Source organism: Gigantopelta aegis, chromosome 3 (genome assembly GCF_016097555.1).
Source record: "Gigantopelta aegis isolate Gae_Host chromosome 3, Gae_host_genome, whole genome shotgun sequence".
Classification (NCBI taxonomy): Eukaryota; Metazoa; Mollusca; class Gastropoda; order Neomphalida; family Peltospiridae; genus Gigantopelta; species Gigantopelta aegis.
Window position 1 is genome coordinate 52,181,702 of NC_054701.1, and position 14,791 is coordinate 52,196,492.

The 14,791-nt window shown below is 33.8% G+C and overlaps 1 protein-coding gene across 2 annotated transcripts in view; it reads left to right on the forward strand.

Annotated features, from left to right (window-relative positions):
* Positions 1-14,791, forward strand: part of LOC121368222 (kinesin-like protein KIN-14E) — an 89,843-nt gene that overhangs the window by 17,080 nt on the left and 57,972 nt on the right. For both annotated transcript variants that reach the window (XM_041492856.1, XM_041492857.1), the window contains exon 2: positions 2,890-3,355. In XM_041492856.1, coding sequence (XP_041348790.1) covers positions 2,945-3,355 — 411 coding nt within the window. In that variant the 5' untranslated portion in view covers positions 2,890-2,944. The remainder of the gene's footprint in view (positions 1-2,889; positions 3,356-14,791) is intronic.

Here is a 14,791-nt window from a genome sequence, read left to right on the forward strand (position 1 = left end):
TGCAGTCCAAGTCATTTCCTCCAACATGCAACAATAAATGATCCGGTTTAAAATGGTATATAGCATGTTCCATTCTTGATATGTGTCCAGAATTGTACAATTTGCCACCACCGATTCCACAATAGTTCACCACAACAGACTGTCCTAAGTTAAAGTTCTTTAATAAGGGCCACTCCGCAATATAATCGCCCAGTCTCCGTACATGGGAACTTCCTACCAGTAGCATGGCCATTCTTTGTTTACATTCAGTGAGCGTACACTGGACGCGAAAGCAAGGCCGAAGTCATGGGCTATTTTTAGCTTATTCCACAATAGAACTTTTCTTCTTTTCACTCACTGGATAGCGAAGTTGGTAGACCAATTAATTGGTAAAAAGTCATATCAACGCAGAATTTTTGTGTCTTTTCCACCTTCTAGAATACCTTCTTAAACATATGTAAACAAATAAACTTACAATTCTACTCCAAAATGTAGATTATTTAATGGAATTTTCGTTGATTAATACTAATTACCAAATTGTTTTACTTAATAGCGCCCTCTATTAGATCTTTGATCAAGAACCATAACCATGAGTTTCAAGTAATAGTACGAGTTGTCTTTTCATGCTTAATTTTGGATTATTCAACAGTTCACATAAATAGATTTAACTGCATTAAATAACATTTTAATTATGCAAAATATTGGGACTCCCTTGATGTTAACAGAGTAAAGTTTTGTTTTATTTAACGACGCCATTAGAGCACATTGATTTTTTATCTTACCATCGGCTATTGGACATCAAACATATGGTCATTCTGACACTGGTTTTTTTTTCTCAGATGAAACCTGCTGTCGCCACATAGGCTACTCTTTTATGACAGGCAGCAAGGGATCTTTTATTTGCACTTCCCACAGGCAGGATAGCACAAACCATGGCCTTTGTTGAACCAGTTATGGATCACTGGTCGGTGCAAGTGGTTTACACCTACCCATTGAGCCTTGCCTCAGGGTTTGGAGTCAGTATCTGGATTAAAAATCCCATGCCTCGACTGGGATCCGAACCCAGTACCTATCAGCCTGTAGACCGATGGCCTAACCATGACACCATCGGTGCCGGTCTTGATGTTGACAGAGACATTACCCTGCACATGTGATGGGTGAAAGGTCTGGGTTCTAGACTGGCCTATGGTGATGTGTTGATGTTTCTCTGCTAAATGTACATTTCATTCCACACTTCTTCATATTTGAATCGAAACACATGTATCTCCAACTTCTTTTGAGCAAAGTGATGGCAGCAGGTTCCCTCTCTCTCTTGACTCAGTGTCAAAGTGACTGTTAAGACACCAAATAACCATAGTTTAAATATTCCTTTCTTTTTGATCCATCTGTCCATCCATCCATCCATCCATCCATCAGTCAATCCATTCATCTATAATCCATCTATCTGTCCATCCATCAATTCAACCATTCATTCATTCATTCCATTTATTAATTCATCTTTAATCATAAGTCAGTCCATCTAACCATCCATCTATTTATCCATCTCCTTTCTAACTATTCATTCATCCATATGTCTCTCCTATACTTCCATACATCCATCCATCTATCTGTAAACAATCCATCTATCCATACACCTATCCATCCACCATCCTGTCTGTCTTTCCCTCCACCATACATTGATCTATTCCTCTATCTTTCTATCCATTCATCTATAATTAATTCATCTAACCCTCATTTATTTGTTCATCCTCCCATTTATTCAACTGTCGTTCCCTCCATCTACATTTCTATCCATCCATAAGATTCTCCATCTATCATTTCATGCATTTATCTATAATATATTCATCTACCCCATTCATCCATCCATCCGTCCGTCTGTCCGTCCATTCATCCATCCATCCATCCATCCATCCATCTGTATGATTGTCCCTCTGTCCTTCAATCCATTCATCTATGATCTATATCCATCCATCCACCCATCCACCCATCCATCTGTATGATTGTCCCTTTATCCTTCCATTCATCTATGATCTGTTCATATAACTCCATTCATCCATCCATCCATCCATCCATCCATTCACCCATCCTTTCATCTATCTACATGTATGTTTCTATCCATCCATAAGATTCTCTGTCTATCCTTCCATGCTTTTATCTGTAATCTATTCATCTATACTGATTCAGTAATTTATATGGAAAACACTACATCCGCTTTTCTGTTTGTTCATCACACTTCATTCACCCATGCATCCGCTTTTCTGTTTGTTCATCAGTATGATTTTCCCTCTATACTTCCATCCATTCATCTATAATATATCTATGTAACCCCCATTACACATACATCTATCTATATTCCCTCCTTCCCTCTGTCCATCCATCTATGTATGTATCCCTCCCTCTATCCCTCCCTCCCTCCTGTTCAATGAGTATAGACTGCTTTTAACATAAACTTTATTGTCCCATTGTTGAGTTACATTAACATCACAGATAGGAGATAGCCCAGTGGTAAAGTGCTTGCTTGATGCGCGATCAGTCTAGGATCAATCCCCGTCAGCTATTTCTCGTTCCCGCCAATACACCACGACTGGTATATCAAAGGTATGTACTATCCTATCTGTGGGATCATGTATATAAAAGATCCCTTACTACTATTAATGGAAAATGTAGCAGGTTTCCTAAGACTATATATCAAAATTAATAAATGTTTGACATCCAATAGCCTATGATTAATAAATCAGTGTGCTCTAGTGGTGTCATTAAACAAAACAAACTTTGTATTAACATCAGTATACCTTCACTGCTAACCTCAAAATCTGGAACTTGGTATGTATCGCGTTTTGGAAATGAACTCTTCACATGCATACAAACAAATAAATTCAATCCAGATTGAATTTTTTTTTTTTTATCTAGGTTAAAGAACAAGGCATCACAACGTGATTTCCATTTTCATATTCATCAATGAATTATGGGAAGTGGTGCCTCAACAGCCTCTGATGACAGCAACTCTGGACAGACTAGTGCAGCTTCACCCAGACATGGCGCAGGGAAACCACAGGCAGGAGGTAACACTAACAACTTCAAAGAAGTTCAGGTTCAACCTGCAAAAGATCACTCTACACAAGACTTTCGAAATGGTGCATCAAAACACCAAGACTCAAATCGGTCAAAAGCTCCAGACAAAAGTCCATCAAAACACCCAGATAAAACCACATCAAAGCCTACTGAAAATAATGACAGCATGAAGGCATCAAATAGTGGCACTAAAAACACAAGTGCTAGCGAAAAGCAATCTGGAAGTTCTCAGCAGACCAACCAAGCAGCCAGCAGGTCAAAGGCCAGCAGAGCAGGTCAGAGGTCAAATCAAGATACTACCATTGTAAGTAAACACACAGAACATTTCCATTTCTGTATTACTGAGAATTATTAGCAGCCAACTAAGTTAAATAGAAAATAGATTGCAGTAAATTTCCAAAGATATATATGCCTTTAAACTAAGAGACTGAGAGTAGCAGAAAGTGAAAATTAGTTAAGGCGTGTCCACTTGCCCAGGACACTGCTTTTGGGTGTTGTTTACGTTTCAGAGGAGTTCATTTAAAAAGCATTATTTTTCGGTTTTCATCTTTGTATATAAGCACTTCAATGTGTCTTTACAGTTTTTCTAGTAGGTATCGGATGTTGTAGCATAGATTTATGTCATTTGTTTCCAAAATTATTAGTTGTATTGAAGGCATAGGCCACAAGAATATTACACAAGTGAACATTTCAGGAAAAGGTGACAGTAATTACTTTTGTTAGTGCTATATCATATGCATGTTATGTTGCATTCAAAATTCAAATCTCCCTTGTCTAAATATAATCTTTTAATCATCTATGACCATTCACAAATACATATAAAAAATATGTTTAATTTATAGTTGCTTGAAATTATTATTTCATTGCAATTACATGTACTAACAATACACTGAATAACTACAAACCATTAATTATGTCATTATAGTCCAGTTTTTTAATTATTAATTTATGACATTAACACATTAATGAAAAAGGTTTTTCCTGAGAATAGGAGTAAATTTCAATATTAGTGTACTGTAGAGTACTGTTGATTATATGGGTTAAAATATATACTGTTACTTTCATTATCTAATATTAAATGAGATGTTTCGAATCGTTTTAAAAATGTTTTATTTTTTATATCTTGTCTTTGTTATTCTGTTAATATAATTTATCAAACTGAAATGTGGACTGGTCTGAAAGAGGTAACAGTCAGGTGATTAGTGATTCAGTCAACCATTTCTATAATTAATGTAATTCACTTGTGTCACCAAATGGCATTCCTACAAAATGGGAGTGAACTCGCCTTCCAGAGTTTCTGTCTGAGAATACAAAGGGTAACATTACTTACCCTAAATCTTCCAAATTAATGGATGCATTTTCCAAAGATTTTAAAGCCATAACTACCTGGTAGGGGCACTTTATTTGTATTATGTACTATCAGATTATTTTCTGGCAGAAAACCTGCCTCTCCCACTCGGATTAAATTGATGGGGATGCATGCATTACGTTATGCGTGTGCCCTTTAAAAACAAAAGTGTGCATTTGACAAGAACAGATGTGGGATGTAGTTCAGTAGTGGAGCGCATGCTTCACATGCTATGGGTCACAGAATTGGTCGCTCTCTTTAGACTATTTTTTCTGTTCTAACCAGTGCCCCGCGACTGGTAAATCACAGGTCATACTGTGTACTTTTCTGTCTGTGGACCAAGTGTAGATAACGATAAGTTAGACACCAAATAGCCATAGTTTAAATACATGAATGTGCTGAGGGGTTGTAAAACAAATATTCCTTTTCTTTATTTTAGCACCAAAAGGTAATATTGCATCAGGTAATGTTTTATTTATACTGTACACAGAGTCACCATGTTGTAATCATAAACAAGCCGTGGTATCATAGTTCAAATCTGACACAGGGTTTGAAGCAGTTTTCATCAGGCTTTCATGATAAGACTTGTGTGATAGTAGACTCTCCTCTTTGGTCAAGTATTTCTAGACAAACTTGGCTTATATACTAGTATACATCATGCATGCCAGTATATGGTATGAGCATCATTAATGTGCTAAATTGATTTAAATCAGGGCATCATCAATTGCAAGTAACGTTTTCTGTGCCTTGCAAGCATAACAGTCAGTACTATGGCTTCTAAGTATGTTTAGATATCTAGGTCAAGTTCCTGTTTATCAATATTTATGTAGACCTCATGGCTAATTAAATGCTACATGTATACATTATTGGTATGCATGTAATATGTGTGTGTGTGTGTCTGTGTGTTTGTTTTATTTATGAGAATGAATGTTGAAAAATATGTATGTTAAAACATATTCCCAGTAATATATTTGTGTATGTGTGTTTGTATGACTGTGTGAATATGTATTATAATTTGTTTTGTTTATGTACATGTATTATGTGTATGTATCTCTATGTTGTGTGTTTGTGCATGTGTCTACATGCAAGTGGGTACATGTAACAATATATACGTGTGTGTGTGTGTGTGAGTGAGTGTGTGTGTGTGTGTGTGTGTGTGTGTGTCTGTGTGTGATTTAATTATTAATGGTGTTGCAATTTGAATGTTTCTGTTGCTTAGAAATACGTGTAGAAACACATTTAGTCAAACATTTTAAAGCACACTTTTTAACAAATTATGTTTGACCCTTTTGCCTTTTATGAACATTTTATTTTTAGAAATTTGATGTTTTGTATATTATAGATTTAATTAAGTTAATCTTCAAATCTTGTTTGCTATAGCCTATTTAACTCACCGGGGTATGTCATAAATTTTGGAAGTCCATATCCTTGCATTTTCTGTGTACAATGTACATGTACATGCTAAAATGGTGGATCAGGGAAACGAATAATTTTATGAATATATTCATTGTGCATGGCAGGCTATAAATGGATTGAGTGGGTTGTTAGGTTTCCATAAACATTCAAAAATGGTCCGATAAACAGTTATAAATGAGTTATAAGTTATAAATGAGTTATAAGTTATAAATCATGGAGCTCTGGTGGCACTTTTATTCTCTTATATTAATGGACGTCAAAAGGCAAGATATACATGTGGGTTTTTTTTTTATGGCAGTGTTGACATCAATATTTTCGTTTAGTTCAATGTTAAATGTTCATCTCTGTATTCACAAACTAAAAGGCTTAGGTCAGTGAAATTTGGTTTATTGGCACCTATATATGTTCATCTCAAATGTTAAATATGTTTTTATTATATATATATATATATATATATATATATATATATATATACATGTATATATATACATGTGTATATGTATGTATATATATATATGTATGTGTGTGTATATATATATATATATATATATATATATGTATATGTATATGTATATGTATATGTATATATATATATATATATATATATATATATCAAATACTTTTGTATTTTACTTTATTTCTCACAAACTAACAGTGATAGGTTAATTAAACTTGGTGTATATGAATTAACCTCCAGCAATAATCATGATGCAGAAATGAGGTAGGTAATTTGACATTGTGTTGTAATTAATTTGCAATTGATGGGACTTATTAAGTTTTGGGGGTATTTTGCCTTTGATATCATTGACACTTTTTTTTATTCACAGGTCTGTATTAACAATATGACAATAACATCATACATGCACATAGTACTTTTCATTCATGTGTACATGTACTAAACATTCTCATTAGTTTTGACTGGACTGTGTAAACAATCATTCGTCTGCCTGGTGTACAATCAAACATATAGCAGCCATGTTTAATTTAGAATTGATAATATATTAATGTAGAAAATGTTCATACATATACATTGTCATGTAGACCCAGTTTGTATCAAATTGGTAATATTTATGTATGTTAGAATCTAACAGATAACATATTATTGTGTTTTTTTCATGGTATAGCCTACTTGGGTATTTGGTTTTCTTATTTGGATAGCATCTGCTTGTCTCTGGGTAGGCTAAGCTTGACATTTGCAGTTTCACTTACTGTGACAATACACTGCATGATGTAGGAATTAAATAATTAAATGGAAAAAGAAACAAACTTATTGAGAATGGTTAAATTAATACATTCCAATTACCTCATGTCGAAAGTTGATTTATAGTCAACTGGGAGCACATAACCATTAATTAGCAGTACACACAGCAAAAAAAAGAAGAAAAGAAATAAAAACAAATGCTTTAAAAACTATATATGTGGCAACCTGTAATTAGCTGCCACCTGTTAGCATTCGTTTTTTCTCTACTCCCTTGTGTGACTGCTTAAGACAGGTTTGACTGTATATATATAAATTCTTTACATATGTGTATTTAAAACAAATGTCCTCCCCAAAAACTAGACACAGACTGCATGTATTTTTATAATATACTAGTCACAACAAGTTAAGGGCCACATGGACACGACATCAGAGGGGTAGCCCATTCACTGTGCCAATGGTATGGAAATGCTCTTGCAGTTAATGAATGACAGAATGGCTCACTTGCAAGCATCTTTCTACTTTTCTCATGGATATGCTATCATTAGGACATGCCAAGGCTTGACCACAGTCCAGAATGCTCAGTGTACATGTGGCATGGTTATCCAAAGCCAGATTGCAAAATATGTATACCCTCCCAACACTAATTAAACATGAAAAGTGTTAATATAAATAAGGAGTGTTATGTGCACCATGCAGTTTTCAGGCAGCTGCCCTGCTTATAATCAGAAAAGTTTTAAAAAGTCAAACAATCTTGGATTTTTTATGCATTTACCATACACTTTTTACCAGCAACCAAACAAGCTGTGAATAAAAGGCTCATGTACATGTACATGCAATCTGAAACGCTTTATTCAAGTCTGTAACCTACATTTCATTATCTACAATGTATTACCATATTTAACCAGAAATAAGCCCAGGGGGCCAAGACAACTCATTGTGAGCTTAGCATGGGGTGGGCTTATTCCCAGACAAGGGGCCAGTTTTGTTGAGAAAAAAAAAAGATAATAATTAAAATAAATAATAATAATTAAATGTACTAGGAAGAAAACAAAAAACGTTCAGTAGCATATCTATTAATTAATGTTCCATTTGTTATTAATAAATAATAATTGTTTATTAATTATTTTTAATTTTTTTTTTACTTGTATCTAATTATTAGAAACACACTTTCTATGTTACAATTACTTACCAGTGCTGTTTATTTACATCCAAAATTTAATGCTGAGACGACTTAAAACAACAGCAATTAACAATAAACTCAATAGGTATACACACGTTTCTGACACAGTCAGCCAGCTTACACTACAAAAAATTGTCAATCTAAAGTCATTGTTCTTAGCCAATCAGAATATGGTATTTGCTTAATTAGCATTAACTCCAGACCCAGTGTGGTGGTAAAAATAGACATTGGTTTTTAGTTCATACTTGGGCTTGGATACTTCAAAGAAATACTGCAGGCATGAAACTGAAAACAATGTTACACACTGTTATTGTTAGACTGCTAAATCTCACTGGTGGTAAAATATTGTGTTACATTTGTGTTTAATTATCTGCAGGAGGTATGACCTTTTAAATGAACTTTGAGCAAACTTGCAATTTCGTGTTATTTTTAAGGTGACGAAGTAAGGGGTGGGCTTATTTAAGAATGAGGGCCTAATTTCTTAAATGCTATCAAAACGGAGGGGGGCTTATTCAAAGACATGGGCTTATTTCCGGTCAAATACGGTACTGCCCCTGATTTTTCATTTAATTTTTGTTAAAGTAAGATAAAATTTGATACTGGCCCTTAACATGTTATAGTTAGTATATATTTTCTATACATGTCAAAAACAGTCATTACAAGATAACTCCATAGTAATGTAACATGGACAGACACAAAAGTAAATAGCATTAGATAATATTTTGCAGATTTGTACAATTCAAATTTGTGAAAATAACTTAAAATGTATCCAAACCAATGATTGATTACATACAAAAACATATCCTAAAATTTACAAATAAAAATTAAGTATATCATAATGTAATGATGTTTTAAAACTTGATTTAAAAAACCTAAAATGAATGTTCAGACTCTTGCACTACTTGTCCCAAACATTTCCATGTTTTGTTAGCCTTGACTGAACATTGTGTAATTTAGGTCAAAAGTTATTGCTGACAGCATCTTTTTAAAAAATGACCAAGTTGTTATTCTAAAAGTGTTAAAATAAATTATTAATCAACTAGCCATAATACATTGCCAAAGGGCCCTGTATCATACAATTCATATTGGGGCAATACAACACAATTGCCATTTATGTGCCCATGGGCTCTTTGATGTCAGTTCCTTACTTGCTTCTGTTTACTTGTTTCATGAAAATACTATTTTTGTTTATTTCCAAAGCAATTTCACTATAAACATTCAATTTTTGAACAGTTTATTATTAACAAGTGAAATGATTATCCTCCATTTACATTTATTATCATTATTGTCAGTCATCAGTCACAATTAAGCATTTTGTTTGAATTTAATTCCCTTCTGTGTCATAATTGTTCTGTAAATGTTGTGATCAGTAACATTTATATTTATCCATGACGCTCCTCTGAGAAATTTGTGTTTGTTTTTTAATGTGAGAAAAATGTTTGATCATACAGTCCAATTAGAATATATTTCAGTGCATCAGGATTTAGCAGACAACAACATTGTGGTAATTTAAATTGCCAGTAAAACAAAATGCAAATATTTTAGTCAAAATGTAATCAAATATAGCACATTCAGGTATATGGGGGAAATCCTTTAGGTGTTCGTTTTGGCTATTTTATACTGCACAACACAATAAACTGCACATAGTCTATAACCCCAACATCCCTTTTTGATACTGGACATAGGTGTCAGAAGCTGAGGGCACTGCTCCTCAAATTCACAAGGTAATGCATCTCCCAGATGAAAATCAAATATATAACTTATAACCCACTCCCCATTGTTTCCATCTTCCAACACCTAGACCAGAACATGCAGAATGTAAAGGCAACACACCGCCATTTGTCATGTTGTTACTTGCTGTAGTACGTAGCTTAATATAGTCCGGTTTAGGAAATCGTTCTTCATAAAAAAAATACATTGTACTACAAAATTCCGATATGCTTTTTGAAATCTTTCTTTGATTATTACACATAGGTTGACCTCTGTAGTATTTAAATAACACATTGGTTTGAAGTTAATTGTTGTATGTAGTACTAACTGATAACAATTGCAAGTAAGTGGTATGGTGCCACTTGTATAACAGCAACACGAGGCATTGGTCAGGTATAGGGGCCATTAATAATTGGAAAATTTTGTGGTTGACCTATGTTGATTTTTTACATGGTACTTGTCAGTTGAGAGCACTCCCTAAAATTAGTAGTCACATGACCCTCTTGATAGTGTTGTATTTTTCACCGAACATATTCTGACATAAAAATGACATATAGTTGCATGGAGTACTTAATGGTGGTGTGTAACCTAATGTAGTCTTTTGCAAAAACAAATAAACTGGAGGAGAGTTTGAAATAGAAACTTTAGTCTAGTTTTGTCTAAAATAATACTTTAAATACCCTAAACCTAATTTTCATAATTGTTATGAAATAAAAATGTGATTGTCACCATTCCAGTAGAAGTTGATTAATAAAAATGCCATTAAATGTCATTAAATTAAACGTTACAGGTCTTTGGACCTATAACATGAGCAGTATGAAAACACCCATTTAATAAAATTATATTATTAAAAAGAACTCTTCACATATACAAGTATTATATCTAGATTTACTTGATAACATATTTATATAAGGATCTTTGAGTCGCAGGGGCATGTATAGCAAGTATTTGTGTACGTGTACATATTTATAGCAACGTCAATGTAAATCCCAAGTTCTTCCTGTTTCTTTTGTGTAAATATTGGACAGTCAATGCAGTACTTACATGTCAGACCATTGTTTTGAAAGAAATGTCAGTGTCCTCATAGCAACATAACACAAATGTGTGTGTGTGTTCTAAATCTTGATCAATTTCATCATGGTTACCTCAATACAATCCTGTACCACAGGACGGTTATCCATACAGGTTCAGTTTATATATCACTTTAATATTGATTGAATAATGTTGTTCAGTTTATATATCACTTTAATATTGATTAAATAATGTTCAGTTTATATATCACTTTAATATTGTGTATATATATATATATATAAGCAGGGTATATATCCTAGGAAATACACCACCAGGGGAATATTTCCTAGGAAATACACCACCAGGGGAATATTTCCTAGGATATATGCCTCCTGATAGGAAGGATTTCCTAGGATATATACCCCCAGCCTGAAACTTTACCCCCTACATTAGACATTGAAATAAATAATTATTTTTAGACAATAGGTTGCAAATTCAAAAACAAATATAGGATATTACATTTATGTTTTCCCACCCCCTATCTAGGGTATCAGAATATCTTCAAATAGGAATGATCCCTGGCTGTGGGAAACATTTCTTATAGTGAAAATTATGCAAGAGGCATCCAACCAAATCTTTTCAAATTAGTAATAAAAAAATTAACATTAAAATCTTTATTGCAAATGGTCTATTCTCTATACATGGTATTACATATATTTGTTATGCAAAAAATCATTTTATCAGTTCTCTATACAGAGTATTATATTTATATTTACGCCGTCCCCCCAATACATTTAAAACAAATAATAATAATAATAATAATTTGGTAAGTTCTTTATACCGAGTATTGCAAAATGTATTTCACACAAACATTTATTTGGTCAGTTCTTTATACAGGGCATGAATTCCAAAGGGTTTGGGGGGGGGGGGGGGGGGGGGGGAGATAGATTTTTGGCATTTTGTTAAGAAACATTATTTATACTCTGATTTTAATGCAAATGTTTTTCATTCAAGTTGGTATGGATTTAATATGTTTTTATATGAGTTTTAATGTTATTCTTATTGAAGTATATTTTCTAGGAATAATCTCCCAAGAAATAAACCCCTTTGCATCACAATATATGGGGTGTATCTTTCATAGGAAACATTTCCCCTAGGGACCAATATCCTTGGAACACCCCCCCCCCCCCCCCCCCCCCAAGAGAATCCTCACACTTCAGCCAAGAGAGAACTATATATTTCATATATATTTTACTTGTTTGAAATTGTTTTATATTTGTATGATGATATTCAGGGGGGTGGGGGTGGGGGTATATCTTTTTAAAGAAAAATCTCCTCTGTGTTATATATATATATATATATATATATATATACATACATACAGTAGAATCTCGTTGGCGCGACCTTGGAAGGGTTGATCACACCGCAACGTTCGAACCAAAAATGAAGTCCAGAGTTTTTTGTTCGGTAAACTCTTATATTAACTGATGTTGGGTCGAACTCGTCCATGGTCAACTGTAAAGCTAACATTCCATTAACGCAGTAAGCAGATGCGTGGTGTGTTCAGTTGCCACACGAATTGCTACATGGAGCGATTTAGTTTTCCGCATTCGCAGCCGCGTGGCAAATCGCATCCGCAAGCGGACATGTGGAATCACTCTCGTGCGTCTACATGCAGTTCCATTTTTGCTGCATCATGCATGCCACATCCGCTTACCGCATTAATTGAATCTTAGCTTAAGCCTTCGCTCAAACTAAATTATCGGTCCCGTCTGTGTTATTAGCTATATTTCATCAAATATCAACGAGCAACAATAGTCATGCAATCCTTTCTTTACCATACCTGTCATGTTGTGTGTTAAGCGGCTATTGGTAATGATCTTTCAAATACAGCTAGTGTTACGGTACCTGTTCGATGAACAATTAGTGCACAAAAGACCGGTTTTAAATGAAACAATGGATGAGTTACTTAGCTGTCATCACTTCAGCAATCACACATTTAATTAATACCAACAAGGGCTTCTGCATCACACAGTCAGAGTAATTTGTAATAAATTCCATCACTCTGATATTTTGCTATATAACACCTTGATGAAATTTTTAACTTTGCAGTTACCTAAATAATATTTATTTAATTCAACTTTCTAACTGATGTTTCGGAAATATCCGATGTTGACCAAATGGTTCGGTCGAACTACCCGATGGGTCGAACACTTTCTCGAGCACCGATGGGGTTTGAGCCAACGAGATTCAACTGTGTGTGTGTACATATGTATATATATATATATATATATATATATATATATATATATATCATATCTATATTCATATATATATATATATATATATACATATGTTTCACTTGTTTGATTTTGTTTAACATTTGCTTTACAATTTTAAGGGGTATATGTCCTAGGAAAAATCCCCACCCCTTGTCGGTCAATATTCTAGGAAATATACCACCCCATGAAATATCCCCATACTATAACCATGGGAAAATTACATTTTTGATATGTACATTGTACATGTATGTTTCACTTGCTTGCCACTGTTTAACATATACATGGTGTGGGCAGTATCCTAGGAAATATACCCCCGAGCAGATATCTCCACTACAATCATGAGAAAATTACATATTTTATATATATATTTCACTTGCTTGCCACTGTTTAACATATACATGGTGTGGGCAGTATCCTAGGAAATATACCCCCGAGCAGATATCTCCACTACAATCATGAGAAAATTACATATTTTATATATATATTTCACTTACTTGCCACTGTTTAACATTTACATGGTGTGGGCAGTATCCTAGGAAATATACCCCCGAGCAGATATCTCCACTACAATCATGAGAAAATTACATATTTTATATATATATTTCACTTACTTGCCACTGTTTAACATTTACATGGTGTGGGCAGTATCCTAGGAAATATACCCCCGAGCAGATATCTCCACTACAATCATGAGAAAATTACATATTATATATATATATATATATATATTTCACTTGCTTGCCACTGTTTATCATATACATGGTGTGGGCAGTATCCTAGGAAATATACCCTCGAGCAGATATCTCCACTACAATCATGAGAAAATTACATATTTTATATATATATTTCACTTGCTTGCCACTGTTTAACATTTGCATGAGGATTTGGGGGTGGTGGGGTGGGGCATAACAGTCATAAGAAAGTATATATTTAAAAAATATTTCAGACTACATTCAAGAACAAAATTGTGGAAGGGGAATGTTCTGGGAGGGGGAGTATACTTCCTAGTATATTTTACCCCTTGTGGGGGGTGGAGGAGATTTTCAGGGGGTAAATGTTCTGTTACACTGGTAATGTTTTGTTTTTTTAACATTTAATTACTTTTAAAACATTTATTATTTTTTCTTATATATTAAATTACATGTTGAGTAAGTATATTTATCATTATTTTCTGACTGCTATTAATGATAATAGAACACTTCCTGAAAAGGTCAGTCAATTTACAGAAGCCCTTTGTGGTATTACCCGGTAACCTTGTATGTTGTATTTTGCGTGCATTTGCACATTTGTATATGTATAGTTTACTGAAATTATTGTTTTGTTATCCCAGCTTTGCTTTGTTGTGTATCAGTTTTTTCATCTATTAAAATAGTTCAAATATGTTATGAACACAGAGATCAGAATAAATATGATAATTTATCTATCCTTTTGCAAAACATTCATTTGGGATTTTTTATAAATAACAAAATATATTGCAATAATTATGAAAGCTTACTGGCTTCCGATGTGCCAAGGTTGTTCATTTTATCATACCACAGAATTCTAGAAAGTCTTTAATGTGACAGGGAATGATATCACGACACTAACTATTT